The 18,026-nt window shown below is 40.8% G+C and overlaps 1 protein-coding gene across 1 annotated transcript in view; it reads left to right on the plus strand.

Annotated features, from left to right (window-relative positions):
- The window catches only part of LOC140244219 (diacylglycerol kinase delta-like), a 94,311-nt gene that overhangs the window by 53,678 nt on the left and 22,607 nt on the right, over positions 1-18,026 (plus strand). The window contains exons 3-7 of the mRNA XM_072323855.1: positions 11,612-11,744; positions 14,697-14,806; positions 15,341-15,466; positions 16,376-16,638; positions 17,306-17,414. Coding sequence (XP_072179956.1) covers positions 11,612-11,744; positions 14,697-14,806; positions 15,341-15,466; positions 16,376-16,638; positions 17,306-17,414 — 741 coding nt within the window. The remainder of the gene's footprint in view (positions 1-11,611; positions 11,745-14,696; positions 14,807-15,340; positions 15,467-16,375; positions 16,639-17,305; positions 17,415-18,026) is intronic.

Here is an 18,026-nt window from a genome sequence, read left to right on the forward strand (position 1 = left end):
TGATTGTTTGTCAGAAATGCAGCTTTGTGCTTTGATAAAGTTAGATAGAAAGGGCTTTTAGTTCACATCTAAGTGAAACAACATGAATCAATAAAAGGCTGTCAAATATGGTAAACTGCATAAAGATTCCAGTCAGTGTGATATGATGAATTAAATTGTTCAGTCTTGTTCCAGGTTATGTCTCCTGTGAAGTAATATTTGTTTGTTTGTTTGATGATGATGCAACCTCTTTGAGCAAACTGTTGTTAGAATGTTGTATGAAGTATTTGGCGCAAGTGTTATGTGGGAAACAAATTTCTATGCTTCTTTTGATATGGGGGGATTATGTGGTACTTCGCTGCATTGTATTGCTTGCAGAAAAGTCAGAGATTAAAATCTACATTCGAAACATCGTGGCTTTTTCATTCCTCTGCTTTTTTTTTTCAAAGTCGAATGGCAGACCTAAAAGATACGGTAAGATGATAGCTCTGCCCGGAAGGGGGGATGTCTTTTATGGATGCAGAATGTCTACCTTTTTTCCTTCTCCCACTCGACGGATGAACTCCTCTGCATCATTTGACTCTTGGGAACTGAATCCATCTCCGGTGGTGTCTACCAGTCATTACAGTGGAATTATGAGTTGGGGGGGGGGGGGGGAGGATTGCGAGCCACGAGTCAGCTGTCGGCTTTCCTTCGCGGTCATCTCATCCTTGTCAGAAGCTCACTCGCCAGGAATCAACTTTGGAATTTTTCAATTTTCTGAGATCAATTTTTCCCCCCCCCCCAATCCATTTTTGTGGTCTATTGTCTTTAAGATTTTCTCATCCCCCCAAAAGACTACCAGGTTTAAGTCGCAGCTGTCCACAAGCTTGAGCAATAGACTAACCATAGAGTACCCCCCCCCCTCCTTTGTTCCTCTGGTGATTGCATACAAAATATTTAGTGGAGAACAATGTAGGTCTCTTTTGTATTCGAGAAAGGATCTTGTGTCTTGGCTGCGAAAGATGTGGGGACCATCATTGTTCAGTGCTGTTCTTTTAGTTAAAAATAAGACAATGTCATCTTGGCTAGGACAATTGCTGGGAGTTAGAGACATTGCACCACTTAGCTGTTGTTTGTTTTGCTTGGGGGTGTTGTCACATCAACTTTATACAATTCCTATTTGTTTTCCCCCTCACCGTTTTATATGTATGTCTTAACTTCTGTTCATTCTCTTACTTATTATCAAATTGCTGCCTTGTGAATTTTCACCCACTGGATAATTATCCAGAGACTACATATGAAGCAGTTTATCAGCACCTTTGTGATATTCGTATGGATCCAAACTTTTTCTTTCACATTCACTGAACCTATTTTTTTCTTATTGTTTTCCTTTCCAGGTCACTCATTCTATCTTCTCCCTTTTTCTTTTTGATATTCTATGCCTTCTATGATTTCTTCCATACTGATGCTTTTTAATCTCATTATATTTTTTTCATCTTTTTTGTCTTCTATTTGATGATATGGCTTCTTTCCTGGAAATAAAGTTTTATGGAGGGAAAAACCATAAGATTCAGAGATACGTGTCCTTTTTGCTGGATTTCATCTTTCTCAGAAAGTTCTCTTCAAGTTCCCAAGGCTCTACGTCCTCATACTCGATAAGAGCATTAGATTTTTGTCCAGGCTTTGTAAGCTGATCCTATCGCCTCCTGTAAAATGCCTCTGCTCACCGAGCATGACATTTGGCACATCATCTTTCTCCACTGCTCGTTTGCAAAGTGCGAATGTTCGGCACAAATGGAAAAAAATATACAGAGAGAGGATGTTTTTCCATTGTGTGGTGAAACACCTGTAGACACCTTAATGCACACAGGATTAATAACCCTCCTCATATGATTTTTTTTTAATTGATATAGCAAATAAAAAGTTGAGGCTGAGTGAAAGGACTTTACCAGCCTTAGAGCAAGTTAGAGTTTCATGTACTAATCTGCTTAGAGAAATCATAGAACTAATAATAATTTTATTTCACCCTCACTTTTGGTATCAGTTTGAAGGATGGTCAGACCGTTTTTTTAATATCTGACAGAAACCCCGCAAGATTTGTGTATTTATAGAAGCCCAGCCAATTCTGAAACCGGATATATCAGAATTACAAATCAACTTTCCTGCTTGGTACCTCTCATGTTTATTGACGTTTACAAATTAATCCTGCAGTGCAGATTAATGAGAAACCTAGAGGGTTACGAAAGTCTTTTGCACCTCAGTCTATCAGCTATAAGACTTTTGGGGATATACACTGTTTTCTCTTGGTGCCCTTTTCTTACTTCCTTTAAACCTCCCTTTCAACTATATGTGCCCCTTTCTTTTTTAAAAACACTCATCAAATTTCTAATTTTAGAGACTATCATTTGTCTAACTATAAATCTTTAAAGAGGCGTTTCCTGCTTGACACATTGCAGGAATTATTCAGAAACTTGCTTGCAAATCACCCCACCAAGTGAGGTGGGAAAAGAAAGCTTGCCATGATTTTTGTTGATTTTGTTTGTTGGTTGGTTTGTTGTTTTTTTTTTACTTTGGTTGCAAGGAATACCCTCTTGGAGTGGAGACCCTAAAAGTGTGACAGCGTTATTGTAATTCTTGTTGCACCATAACTGTTCCCAACCACCTAAGAGTTTTCTAATAATATTCACTGCTTTCACTTCCTCTTCATCTGAGTTTAGAAGTAACTTTGTTTGATGTTGTAAAATGTTAAGGTATGATATTAATTCACCCGCTGGACATTTAGTTTTTAGTTATTGTCATAAACTCCTTGGATACTATATTATAATTTATTTGTATATGTCCTCTGGAACAATGTGTGTGGACTGCTGGAAATGTTTATGGTGGGTGGAGGCTGAATATTTAGACCCTGAGTAAGAAATACATCACAACAAAACTATGTTTGTGCTGCACGCAATGAGATTTGCAGGCATCTTCAGTTTGAAATAATGCCCTACTAGTATGTGAAATTGATTAAACAGCTTGTTTCCTCTTGCATAGTAAGTTTTTATTACTTGAAGTAAAACAAAAGACAAATTGCAAGTTGAAGAGGTTTACCCTTCTACCACAATTGCCTGCTTTCTGTGATATGCTTTTGTGTGCTGACTCAAGTCACCTATACTCATTTGTGGGTTTTTTTTTTCAGTTGTGGAAGGAGAAAGTGCAAGAAAATTAACTTTCTCCTCAATAATATTCCAACGATCAGATCCTGCACGCAGTGCGTGGATGGATGCTGAGGGTTGCCATGGAAACACTGCAAACACATAGGGGGATCGTTTTTCAGTCTTCAGTTGGTCTGGCTGGCCACTGTGCGATGGTGAAAGAAGGATGTTACCGCAGGGAGTGGGAGAGAATAAAGTGGGAGATTGATGTGTGATGGGAGAACTGTGAAGGAGTATGGGTATTACTCAGGGATCGTTAGCCTTATGTTCACGGTCAAGCATGCGTTAATATCAACAGCACACAAGTGCACACAAGGCCAGAATGATAGTGTCACAAGATCACTTTTCCTTGGTGCTCATCATTTGCGCCTCCATCGCAGCCATGAGTTCGTGCAATGACAGATCTGGGAGGCGCAATGCGCAATGCGTGGATAACGTTCAGAATTTAAGTTACTGTTCGACCATTGAGTGATAGCATCATAGAGCTTAAGGCGTTTGCACAATTTTCGACATTACTCACTCACCGCAGATCAAAGTTTGGTTGCATCACGTGCGTCTGAGCACGATCCGATTCCATTTCCATTTGTTTGCGTCAATTCTCTGGAAGACGCTGCGATAGGCTTAATGCGCCACGTTGTGGAGAACGTGATGTGACTATTAAAGAAAGGAGTACATGGATGATATTGGTGGCAGGTTGAAATTAATGCCACCCACACATCAGCTTTCTCATCATCATCATCAGGTTTCAACATCAGATAGGAATGAATTGAAATGCGAGGTCATAATAAGTTTGCCCGAAGCAGTTACTATCTGATTCCAATTCGTTTTATGGCAGTGGTGCCATCGGCAAGTATAACTTTTATTGTGAGATGAATAGAGACTGAAGGTAGAAATGGTTTGATTCATTTTCTCTTATTGTTTGTTATTCGTGTACATTTACACATGCTTACTTTTATATCAACACCAGGCCCATTATTTTATTCCTGTCCCTGTCTTCTCTTTAAGTTTCCCTTTTTATAGAATCTCTCTCTTTCTTTTCTTATTTCTTTCCCTTTATCTGCCTTCTGCCTTTTTGTATATGTCACCGGAAAAAAAAAAAAAAAAAACTTCTTTCATTTGCTTTCACTTCCTGTACCCATCATTCTATCTGTAGGGTGTGTGCACTTCCCTACCGTTTATAGCTTCCCTAATGATATTATCTTTGACATTAAAATTTCTTGATTTTCCTACAGTGTACTTTCTCCTTCTCTTATAATTTGGATTACTCCTGCTGTGTTTTGTCTTTCCTGCATTTCCTCAGACCCTCTCTCTTCCGATCTATCTCTCATTTTCTGTCACTTTGTCTCTTTTCCATTCTACAATGTACTACCAGTCCAAGGGAAAATATCAGACCCTGAGCGAGTCGTTTACCAGTCGCTACACGGACGTGCCTCTTCACTTGTGCGCTCAATGAGTACGTGTCGTGCAAAGTCGAGGCCGGCAATGCCTCTCCCAAGCTGCGATACGAGTGTGGCGTGTGAATTTCGATTCCCTGTCCCGTAAATGATTGATGGTATGGCATGAAACGGAGAGAGCCCTCCTCAAACTCTCTCAAAATGTGTTGCATTTCCCCATGCAGGGGAATCCCCCCCCCCCTTTCCTCGCCTCACTTCTACTATCACCACCACCACTACCTCAATGTTTTGCTGTCTCAGAATCTCTACAGGGCAGAGAGAAAGATTGAACTGGAAAGACATGAGAGAGAGAGAGATTGGGGTGAAGACTCTTGGGGGAGGGGAGAGTGGGGGGGGGCTGCATGGAGACAGAGTAGAAAGCGAAATGAGGGATTTGGAACAAGACGGTGGCAAAGAAGTGGGCCAATGACAGAGGGAGGGGGATGGAGTTTCAGAGGGTGCGTTTGAGAGCAGGAGAGATAGATGAAAGGAAAGAGTGAGAGTTGTTAGCTAAGTGTCAAGGAAATGACAATTTGAAGAGAGGATAGAAATATAGAGAGGTGGAGATCAAAAGGGAAAAGACAGAAGCGGGTATAGATGAAAAGGGCTGGAGAAACAAGTAAAGATGGGGCAACTATTAAAAGTTTTGCGATACGTTTGGAGAGGGGGAGGGAAATGAAGAGGAAATGCATTTTAGGTAATGTCAAATTAGATAAGAGGTGAGGGTGAAAGAATTTAGATGAATGGAGAATACAAAGATAAATTGAAAGCTTGAGAGAAGGGAATTAAAAAAGACACCTACAATTTGTTAAAAGATAAAACTGGTAAAAGACACCTACATTTTGTTGAAAGATAAATCATGAAAAAGACAGAGACAGAAGATTTTAAATGCAAAAACTGCTAATCCATTTTCATCATTTTGAGATATATGAGAGTAAATCTGCTGGAAAACAAAGAAAATAAAACATAGGTGATGATTACAAGAATTAAGGATCTTTAAAATATTTTTAATGTAATAAGTGTAGTTTTCTCCATTTGATGGCCTAACTTAAGAAAAAAAAAAGATAAAAATAAAATTTATCTGTTCTTGTATTCGAACCATTCAAATATATATATATATATATATATATATGTATATATATATACATATATTATATATATATACATATATTTTTATCTATTTATGTATACATATGTACATATACATATATATATATATATATATATTGACTGACAGAAGGAGTGAAAGAGAGTTTTGAGAGAAAGAGAGAGAGAGAGAGAGAGAGAGATAGGTGGGAGAGAAATAGATTGATCAGTATGTAATAGAGCTCTAGTTCCCTCATCCATCAACACCACTAGGTAATGACATGTCGACTCTTGTGTTGTAAACTCAATTGAGGGTAGTGTGCCGTGTTATTTTGCTCTCTCGGTTTCGCCAGAGGAGGACTTTTTTTGTTAATGGTGAGTGATATCGAGCCAATTACTGTAATATTGTCAATTCTCAATTTTAAGAGCTTTTGATAGTTCTGCGGGAACTATTGTAGTCTGCATTTGAAAAGGTGTTTACAGGTACTCCTTGTCTGTCAGTGATGGTTGTTATAGATCTATATTAGAACATACATGCATTCAATCTATTCATATCTGAGGAAGATAACAAGTGCTTTTGTTCCGTGAATGCCAGCCGCGCGGCAGTCAAGCGCAAATTCACGCTAGTGGCTATATTGTCATGCAAATCATGCATACGTAGTTTGTGGCTAATGATAGAGAGCTATGGGTTGGTAGTGCGATGTTGTTGCTGATCAATTTTATATTGCATTTTTGTTCTCAACTAACTTTAAGAAGGGAATAATACCACTTGAAGAAAAAAAAAAGTCCAGGTGGGTGTTGGCTCTCTAGATTTTGAACAGTATTAATGAGATGGCAATGTTGAGTTTGTGGCAGTGTATAGAGAAAAAGGGAAGGGGAGTGTGATACATGTTGTGTATAGGTTTTTTGAAATCCTGTGTGTGAATTGGTGATTAGTGAAGAAATTGTACATAGAGAGATGCAGAATGGGGGCACAGTGGTTAGTGCACATGAGGCACTGGACTCTTGTGTTATGTAGTAGGTCTCAGGGTTCAAATCCCACTCAGTGCTTACATCCAAGGACGGAGATGAACTACCTTCCACTTCGTCCTTCATGTATTAGTGCTATGGTAATAATGAAAGTGATGTCTCTGGTAGAAGGGGGCTTACTCAGAAGAGACTCCCCTGTCTTTATTACTACTACTTGTGCTACGAGTGTTATTACTATGATTATCTTCAACATCATCATCACTATTGCAGTTACCTTTGTTTCTCATCATTCTTTTCATATAATTTAGCGTTAGTCATACGCAATATTTATAGAGTTGAAACCCTTTTGGTTCCCATCCAATAATTCTTGGAGGGTGACAAAATAATTGATTGGTATGCAGTCTTCGTACTCATTTGCAGGTTATTATGGGAATTACAAAAATGCATCAAAGCATGCAATATATAGCAGCTCACTTTGTACAGAATAAATAATGAATATCATTATGGTTTTTGTATATCAACCAAGTGAATAATGTAGTAGACCTTCGTACTGAAAATTGCATGGTATTTGTACGGGGCCAGGAGCAGAAGGACTTTTATGTACCTTCCACAGTCGCAGAAGTGCTTAGCATACAGTGGGTGCAGTGGTGTGAATGTACTCAAATGTCAGAGTGTGTTTTTTCCTCTCTCAACTTTTTTCCCCCTTCTTTTAGTCCCCTGCAAACACTAAAGTTTATTTAAGAGGAGATGTCTGAAATAACGAGGGACATTTTTCTCCATTTTGCAGCCGACTACCCGACCCGGTAATGAGTCATTGATAGTCATGATCAGCCATATTACAGAGTGGTGATGAGAGTAGAGGGGTTGAGATTGATATGAGTTGTCATTCTAGTATTTCCAGAGCAAACACATCCCTCCGCCTCGGTCTCTTGTAAACACAAACCATCAGCTGTCGTCCCGACAGTCCCACCGCAGGAGCATTTTGCCATAGGACCAAGACAACAAAAATATGAAGAAGAAAGAAAATACAGAAGGAAGGAGAAAAGGAAGAGGGTCGCAACTGCGGCAAATTTTGGCTTGAAGGGTTTGTTATCATAGAGGAATGCGGCAGTATCCCCCCGCGGCATACCGTGGCCGGACATCGCTGGAATTCCGCGGAAGCAGGAAGAGGAAGGGGGACGACCCTTGACCCAATCCCTGCAGGCACTTCCCTTTTCTCCCCCCCCCCCCCCCCGTCATCCCCCATCAACTCGCTCATTTGTAACGCAATGTAGCAAACCTGAGCTTCATCCACTCATCCTCACTCAACTCAAAATGTCATTGACAGTGCATGCAAAGGGATCACCTCCTGATAGTGAAAGGGTTAAAGCCAGTTTGACTCTCTTGACATCACATGAGCTTCAGTATTTAAAGGGAAACTTTCACATCATGCTCAAGTTAGAGTGTAGTGAAAGAGGTGGAAGAGTGGCAATTTCATTTTTGCAAAGATGAAATACAAATTTAAAAAGTCATGTAATTTTTTTGTTTCCCATAATTTCACAAAACTGCATTTTGTTAGAATCTTCAGGAAATAATGTGAAGTATTATGAAAAGATTGAATTTACAACTTTCTTGGGTTATATAATACTAAAATATATATATTTTTGTTGTTTTATGATTGAACAATTTTCCCCAAATCATTACAGTTGTATAATTTTAAGCAAAAGGCGTAATGTCTTTCTTTTGAATTCCTTTCAGAATAAAAAATTCATTTTTTAAGGAAGATTTTGGCACAAGACAATTTTCAGACTTTAAGGTTGATGACATGTGCAAAGCATTTCATCTGATTGACTTGCATAGTCACAATGTACCCCCATTTCATTAGTTATATAAACATTTAAGATTTGATGATGAAATGAGCCTTTGTTCTTTTGTATCACCCCGTTTTTAAAGAAATGCTTTTGTTTGTCAAATTTTATGCTTTGTATGAAAGTTCACCTGAGCATGGGGTGAAGTTTCCCTTGATGCTAACTATATGAATTTTGCTGAAATAAAGGGTCTGCATGCAGCTTTGATGATTATAATGTTTATGATTATTCACAGTGTGAACTGGGATATTAACATTCAAAGAGCTTCTAGTCAAGGGATGCTTTTGAGGCATTTGATAATGATCAATGTGAACAGGACTACTGGTGCTCGGTAAAGTACAACTTCCAGTCCAGGTGCAAGCTTGTGGCAATGCTGATGCGATGTATAATTCTTTGAGCATATCTGTGGTCGTAAATTTGCTTCATTAATGAAATTTGGCCGGGCAGAATTGCCCGCCAGGCAAGGCGGTCTGGTACACTTGATTGCACGGCATCTTACAGAGGCCATTACTTGAGCAAATTGTTACGGCATTGCATTACCGCAACCCACGCTTCATTCGTGCGGCAAAGTCACGACGACGCCCTTCAAATTTGCTATCATTCTCAAGGACTACTTGACACTGGAGAAATGTGATTGGTTCGTTTTTTTGTTTTTTTTTTTTAATGAGATTTACCAGTGTTTTAGGGAGAAGTGAGTGATTTACCAACATAACTTTGTTGGATTGTTCCAAGTATATAAAGTGTAAAGGTTGGATGGGAATGGCTGCCAAAGTATTAATAACTAGCGTCCATGATTTGGTAGAAGCACTGTAAGTGGGGAAGTCATGAGGAGCATATTCCATTCATGATGGGGAAGGAAGGTGATGGTGGTTTGTTGGGGGGGGGGGGGTTAATTCGTCAGCATCACTCACTCGATTTTGCTCACACCTGATTTCCATCGCAAGCGTGAAGTCAATTTGCAAGCGAAGTGCAGAGGCTATCGCTTTCTCCTCTCGACCCAGCGTGTGCAGCGTCGGCACCGACTTCCTACCCCTGCAAGGCTCCACTCGAGTGTGGGTTTAACATCACTGTCGCCATGGCGATGACTCACCCTGATGCGCTCCAAGCACTGGTGTGGAGTGTTGACTGGGAGCGGGTCGGGGGGTGGGGGTGTCATCACCAACTCCCTCCCGGTCCCGCATCGTGCTACCCTCTTCCGTCCAACTCGTGAATAATGTAATTCTCAGTTGCCGACATTTCTCGGGAGTGCCTTCACCGAGGAAATCAAAATCTGAGGCAATGGAATCCATACTTACAGGCCTCTAACTAAACAAACAAAGCAAAGCTGTCCCATTTGAATCAGCATCTTCTGAGAGCCAACTTGGGAATACAGTTGTAGTTTATGAACTTTGATATTTGATCATCCTTTCATGCTCCCATAGTCCAAGCAATCATCTTTTTTTAGGTCGCACTGAGCATTCGTTTTGACTCTTCCTGGAGTAGAAAAGAAGAGACTCCGTGCCAACATCCATTTTCTTTTTACATTTTCATCCACAGTGTTGAAAGTGACGTAGCAGCTTTCCAGAAGGTACCAGAAAGTGTGCGGCGTCAGAGTACCAAACGCATTCAGATGAATGCGTTTGGTACTCTGACAGGATCAAACATGTCATTAATAAGACTGCACATCACATCTGGTGGTTGCGAGAACCGTGTCAAACCATTCAGTACAAGATTCTGAAATATTTATAGACACCTTGCAGGACTCATAAGCTTTCAGCAGGCAAGGAGTTAATGTATAATTAGAATGCTGTTTTATCTGTGAAGTGGTTAACGTAGCAACTTACTGTATGAGAGGTTTCATTCACTCAGTTAACGTTTTCTATCACATTTGCAATACATTTTGATACATGGATTCCAAATTGTATCTATTGACTGTCGCTTTGTCAGGCAAAACTCCAGGTGAAAATGTTGATGTCGTGAACATCCATTGTTAATGAAAGTGTCTGTATCAAGTTAAATGGTATATTTGCTTCCTTGATATGGCGTTAGCGTGTCAACATACCCAAAGCATCCGTATGTATACTCACACATGGCCTACTCGGCTAGTCTGTTTGAGTCGTCAGAGACTCATATATCAAGGTACAATGGCAGAATGTTCATCGAACTCTACGTATCTGTGATGATTTCTGGTATTGGATGCCTGGCATTGTTTGGGGGGTGGGGGGGGGATGGGGGGGGGGGGGGCAGTGTATCACTTGGAAGCAGGTGCATAAACAGCGATTGTCGTTCCCATCATTAGTCATGACATAAATCACGTTTCGCAAGGGAACAAGTGCCCCAGTGTGCCTGTTGTATGGATTTGGACACATCTGACCAAAATGTGGTGCAGGATTTTTTTTTTTTTTCAAATCAATTTATGTAGGTACAAAGATGTTGTAACCCACACTTCCCAGTGACTGAAATGAGAATATCTTTCCCCTGTCACACCTGGAACAGGTGACTGCGGTCACTTCGTCATAGCGTTCTGCCAGCTCGCACGTTAGCACCGTATACAGTTGCACGCCTGGGGCAACGTCACGCGTGATGGCGTCCTAGGGAGAACAGGTGTGACATACACCACAGATTCAGCGCCGTGGCATTCGGCTGTGGGAGATGGACGCTGAATGCGGCGTTGCCAAGAAGCGCCCAACGAGTCTGGCTCGACCGACCATCATGGGGGAGATGTCATCCCCATCTCCCTTTCCCAGTCAATGGAATGTGCCATGATTTATTTTTCTTTTAATTAAGATGCATTCCAGGCATCCAGCTCTAGTATCTCTCTCTCCCTCTCTCTCTCTCTCTCTCTTACTTTCGCACATCGTCTCTCGCTCTCGTCTTTTTCATAACTGTAAAAATTCCAGTCTCTCATTTTCTGTTAAGGGGGTTTGTTTTCTTTGTCTTGTTCTGTCTCTCGTCTCCCCCCATCCCTTTTGCGTTTTCCACCTGCCGCCAACCTCTCCTCAAAAAGAAAAAAAAACAGGAAAAGAGATTAATGGAGCACATTTATAGACACCGCGATGTATCGTCTTGATCTTATTTTGTCTTCGTTCGTTATTGATCCAATTCTTATCTCTTTTTCTCTTCCCTCTCGCTGCTACAGGCTGGTGAACACATGCGGGACATGCTGTCTGGTATGCACAACTGGTATGCCTGCTCTCACGCTAGACCCACATACTGCAACGTATGTCGGGAGGCTCTCTCAGGGGTAACGTCCCACGGCCTTTCATGTGAAGGTGAGCACAGCGTCTATTGCCGCTGCCGCGGCAATGATCATCAGCGAGCAAGGAACTTGTGTAAATGAAGACAATTTTGAGAATAGTCATGGTCGCAACGATGTGCGTTCATATTTTGATGATGATGAAAACGATAACAATAACGCTGATGATGATGATGATGATGGTAGTGATTGTCAGAGCCGTGATAGCATCTTCATCACTGGTGAAGATGTTATTCAAATTCGTGATAATGGTGTGAAAAATTACTGGAATGGTGATTATGATACAGGAGTCGACATGTGATGGTATTGGTGTGAATGTTTTGATGGTTATTTAAATCGGAAAGGCAGTCATAAAGGTCATCTCCATGAAAACTGAGTAGATAGCAAACTAATTGGTTTGGATATTAGGGTATGTGATTCTGCATCTGAAGTAAACATTAAAGGTGCATGGTCCCGGTGTTTTAGTCTAATGTGTACGCGGGCGCACGGCGCAAGTTTCCTATAGAGACCTACGCTATAGACTTCTCTTTAGCGCTTACGCTTTGGCCCACTTTCCCGAGTCCGAAGAAGTCCGATTCACTGTAGTCAGTGGTCCGATCACAGTTCGGCTCATGATTCGGCTGAGGAGGATGACAGCTTAAGCAAACTTCTTTTGCGATGTCATAATTACAAGCACGTATGCATGCACCCTGGCATTACTACAGACTGCGCGATGCGCAAAGAAGACAACAAAGGCAACGTTACTTAGCAACACCTACGCACTTTACTCTTGATGACAGCTCAACTTCGGAAACCTTCGTATCAATGCTAACAGTGATCGGCAGTATCATCAACAGCGCCATCTATACTACCGGGACTATGCACCTTTAAGGTACATCCCATATGTACCCTTTCCCTGGAAAAGAAATATATTGCATCTGGATTGAATTTGCATTAGATTATATTCCGTTCAATTTAGTTCAGTTGACATTTATTTCCATTCATCCACAAAAATTGAAACAAAGTACAAAGTTTACATTACACAATAATTTTATCATTTTGTAAGAAATATATGTGCATGATAAAAGTGTCGTAAAGTGTATTAAACTGTATGTGCTATAGCCAGTTAGACAATGTTTTGCATTATTTTGCATTCATCATCATGCAGAAAAGAAGATAGCAAAAAAGCTCAGGCCCCTATTGACTCCCAAAAAAAAGAAGGTACATTGTGTCTTTTAAGTAGATTGAAATATCTGATTCAGTGATTGAGATTGATTACGAATAATCACAATGTGAATTTCTGATCACATGATAATGAGACATTTTTTCTTTCTTGATACGTACACATTCAAATCCAGTTTCTTGATATCTTCAAATCCAGCCAGTAAAGCCAGATCACTCCAGAGTTAAGAAAAAATACTCAAAGCCCTATCTCTTCAACCTCTTCAGTAAATAGAAACCTTCAAGCCTCTCATCACTTTACAACCTTCAAAGAATTTGTGTTTTGTCCTGCATGCTCCATACGGTTTCCCGTTGCATAAATCGCTCCCCGTCGGCATGATTTACGTCTACTTCCGTGCATCCAACGTTCCATGGACAATGAGTCGCATTCTCAAGTGACGCATTTTTCGCCTCTTCCCTTTCCTCCCCAGAGTGCAAGTATGTCAAACGGAGATGGATGCTTGTCCTAGATCGACAAAAGAGAATTCTGTTGGGACGGATTCATCACAATTATGTCCTCGTTTTTGTTTTGTGTTCCCCCCCCCCCCCAACTAGCGGTACACTGAAATTACTTTTGTGAACTTTGGTTCCTTCTCAACTGTGGGCAAGGTGAACTTGTTGTGATAGAAACCCCGACTTTTACAGCACAGGTCGGGAAACGCACTCAAGAAGGTTTATGGTCTGAGAATGGGCCGGAGGAGCAGACAGAGAAATTTATAGCACCTCCTTTTTCCTGCTTCTTGGTGAAAGAATGAAGGAATGTGCTGTGGAAGAGAGCTTTGGGATGGTGTCTTTGCATTCTTTGCTGAGCCCTCAAGACAACCCTAAATCCTGTTGAGAATTGCCCATACCTTACATATGTTAGAGTGTCTTCATTACACTGTCATGTGTATGGAAAGAGTTTCATGCAAACATGGATATATCAATTTTTATCAATTTGTGATTAAATACACTAAAAATCAAAGAATATGATTAAAATATATATGATAATTCTAATAACATCTTCAAAAATATTTCTTGTTATAAGTGCAGTGTCATTGTAAAGATGTTATATTTCTTTATTTGATGATGACCTTACCTGAAGACAAAATAAATGGCATTAATCTCCTTTTGCATTCAAACTCTTTACTTTAAACCAGAAAATGGTAGGGGGATTTACATATAATCATGAGATGGTTTTAGAGTTGACAGAAATACTGGAACTGTTCCCAAGAGAATGCAGAAGCTCAGGAAATCATTTGATTTAGAGCAAAAAGGAATGGAAGATGATGGAAACAGGGGAAAGGGATGCGGTCAGCTTTCTGTGAGATGAAACAAAAACAACAGGGCAAGGGTGAGAATGTTAGAGCTAGATATGAAAAGAGGTTGTCAGAATTCAAGATTGAGAGAATGATTCCAAAAGACTTGGGAGTCTTATGGTTATCATAGAATTGATCAAATGCAGAAGGCGCTTTGCAAAAAGGTGTGGAAAGTGAATTTCTATGAATAAGTACTGTATATTGTTGTGGAGTGATGGAGTGGAGTGAAGCACTGGCCTGTAATTCATACCTGACCCATCCATCTTTTCTGCATTCATTATTGTTACTGAATGATTTCTCGCTGCTGATGTGTAGCAATGGAAATCAGCTTCTCGTACTAACATGATCATGCCTCGAAAACAGTGATTACCCATAAAGCAGCTCACATTCCGTCATTCTGTTTTCCAATCTGTGTACAGCTGTAACTCTAACAACCTTGTTCTTCTGTCTCACGATTCAAACCCCTGCAGTGTGTAAATTTAAAGCGCATAAACGATGTGCCGTACGAGCGATGAACAACTGCAAATGGACCACCTTGTCTTCAATAGGGAAAGACATCATCGAGGAGGAGGATGGAACGGTGAGTTTTGGTCTGTGTTTTTTGCTTTCATCAAGCAAATAATCATGTAAACATGAAAACTGAGCATGATGTACATTGTTATATGACAAGAATTATGAAAATGATGAACATGACATTGATTATGATGCATAGAAGATGATGAGGATTATCAAAATCAAAGATGATAATAATGAAAATGCTGATGAAGATTTATGTATGAGTGAAGATTCAGATGATGATAGTGATGATGAAGAAGAAGAAAATGAAGAGTAGGAGGCTAGTGAATTCCTTACATTATTCAAACTGTAATGAAAAAAAAATTGTGATGATAATTATCAACTCAAAAGTATAAAAAACATAAAATTATAGTGTATACAACTGTAGGTAGTGATATGATCTGCATGATTTGTTCAGTGAATTTTTGATGTAGACAAGGTCTTCAGATATTCTTTTGCTAATCTTAGTGGAAGAAAGCATGCTATGATGTGGAAAATTGTTGCCATTTTGAGCTTTCTATCCATCCCGATGTTTTTGTCTCTGTTACCATGACAACAGATTGCCATGCCCCACCAGTGGCTGGAAGGCAACCTGCCAGTGAGCGCCAAATGTGCCGTGTGCGACAAGACGTGTGGCAGTGTGCTCCGTCTGCAGGACTGGAGGTGTCTCTGGTGCCGAGAAGTGGTGAGTTTTGGGTCTGTGGACTCCACCCTTCGATGGCTCTGGGATTTCATTCATTCATTACTCTAACTTCAATATTGAATCTGTGGCTCCTCCCATTTCTGGGCCTTAAAGCTCCACCCATTGATAGATCTCATCAGCATGGTTCCACTCATCCATTGATAGATCATTAAGCTCCACCCATGGGAGGACCTTATGGCTCCACCCACTGGTTCATCATTAAGCTCCACCCATGGGAGGATCTTATGGCTCCACCCACTGGTTCATCATTAAGCTCCACCCATGGGAGGGCCTTTTCTGTCTCCACCCACTGGTGAATCATTTAGCTCCATCCATGGGAGCATCTTATGGCTCCGCCCACCGATGGATCATTTAGCTCCACCAATGGGAGGACCTTATGGCTCCACCCACTTGTGGATCATTAAACTCCACCTGTGGGGGACCTTATGGCTCCACCCACTTGTGGATCATTAAACTCCACCTGTGGGGGACCCTATGGCTCTACCCACTGGTGAATCATATGGCAGTTGGTTAATCAAGTCAATATAAACAGTCCAAATTATGGCTATTTACAATGTATCTTTTACCAAAAGTACTTCTTGAGAGATAGCAAAACACTCTCTCCATTTTGGGAAACAGGAATTAGGGACGTACATTATGAAGTTTCTTATTTAACATTATGGTATGAATATTACTGGGTTTTATTTGATTCTAACAGCAAAAGTTTGTAAATAGAGTGAAAGGGAGTTAACAGATTTGTGGATTTTACTATGGAGCAGAAAAACACCAAATTACATGATTTTGAGCCAGAATTAGCCTCATGTACCCTTCTGCTTCCAATGGTTGACAGTGACTATTTTCAATCTTCCACCCATCCCCCCCCCCCCCCTTCCCCTCCCTCCTGACTTTCAGGTCCACACCAACTGCAAGGCCCACTACCCAGCCAAGTGCCCCCTGGGCCAATGCCGGCTCTCCATCATCCCGCCGACGGCCCTCAACTCCATGTCGTCCGACGGCTACTGGCAGGCCTCCAAGAACGGGTGTGGCAGCCCCCTCCTAGTCTTCGTCAACTCCAAGAGCGGCGACAACCAGGGGGTCAAGTTCCTACGCCGCTTCAAGCAGCTCCTCAGCCCAGCTCAGGTGTTCGATCTCATGAACGACGGCCCGCATATAGGGTAAAGACAATATTGATAACAACAATAATGATGCCAGTTTTTACGCCTCCAACCCAAACTTGTGCAAAAACTAACATATTTTGGGTCATTCATTTAACCCTCAGGCACTTAGAAACCTTGTATTGAGGGCTTTAAAATGTAAGTTATTGTTTTTACCATTCTTATAATTCTTTCTCTGCCTATCCCAACTCCTCATATCTTGCTTACCCGACTTTGGAACCTCCCTCACTGGATATTTTTGATACTTGGTCCAGGCATGCTGCATTAGGTGTAAGTGCTTTGGCTAGATTTGTTGACAAAATCCATCAAGGTAAACTGTCAACATTTTACCAAACAGATGCTAAAATGTCAGTTTCTAGCCAAGACTTCAGCTTGGAGTGCCCACTGGTACTACAGTGCTGTTGGAAGAATATGACTAAAAGGGTCAAACACCATGGCTAACGGTCACTAAACCTTGGGTGAAGATACTACGAATTTGCCGGCCATACCATTGCTACTGCAGGAAAGTCAAGTGACTCAGTGATGTAGTATAAAAAGAAACTAGAATGAACTTGGAAAAGACATGTGCTGTGAGCAAGTGGGGTTAGAGGTTGTTCATTTCTCGTCAGCCAGTCTCCAGGGCATGGCCCTTTAATCTCTCTCATCTTATTGATTTCGCCCTCTACAGGCTGAGATTATTCCAAAACTTCGATACATTCCGCATCCTGGTGTGTGGCGGTGATGGCAGCATCGGATGGGTGCTGTCCGAAATCGACAAGATGGATCTTCACAAGCAGGTAACATCTCAAATTATCATGTAACTGATTTTATTTTTTTTTCCCCTCTGAAATTGTTTTTTTTTTTCCCTCTGAAATTGTTTATTTGTTTGTTTTTTCTTTGTTATGTAGTGCCCTTGGATTTTCGCCATCGCCAGGGATGTCCAAAACACCTTTTGTACAGTTTATCATAAAACCATAAACAGGTGTTTCTTTCGGAAGATTTCTTCAGTGTGAACGTTGCCTAACTTGTCATGTAGGTGAAAGGAACTACATGTATGCACAAAATAGTATATGAGATGATCCTTCAACAATTGTTACACAGCAACAACAAAAAAACAAACAAAAAAACAAATAAAATGGCCTGTAGAGAAAAAAAAACAGAAAGAGCAGAATTATTCCAAATACTTTTCCTTGCCCCTTCTTGGAGTTTTTGCATGGCAATATGTGAAATCTTGAAGGTGTGTTGGGTATTTTGGGGGGAGGGGGAGGGTAGGGGTGGAATCGGGCTTAGGGAAACCGTCGGGTCAGAGGATTTGGTGATAACAGGTGATTGAGGACGGTGTGTTGCAGTGTCGCCAGCCCATCCATCAAACCCCACTCCTAAATGGAAAAAAAAAAGAGAAATAAGTA

The sequence above is a fragment of the Diadema setosum genome, chromosome 21 (assembly GCF_964275005.1).
Source record: "Diadema setosum chromosome 21, eeDiaSeto1, whole genome shotgun sequence".
NCBI lineage: Eukaryota > Metazoa > Echinodermata > Echinoidea > Diadematoida > Diadematidae > Diadema > Diadema setosum.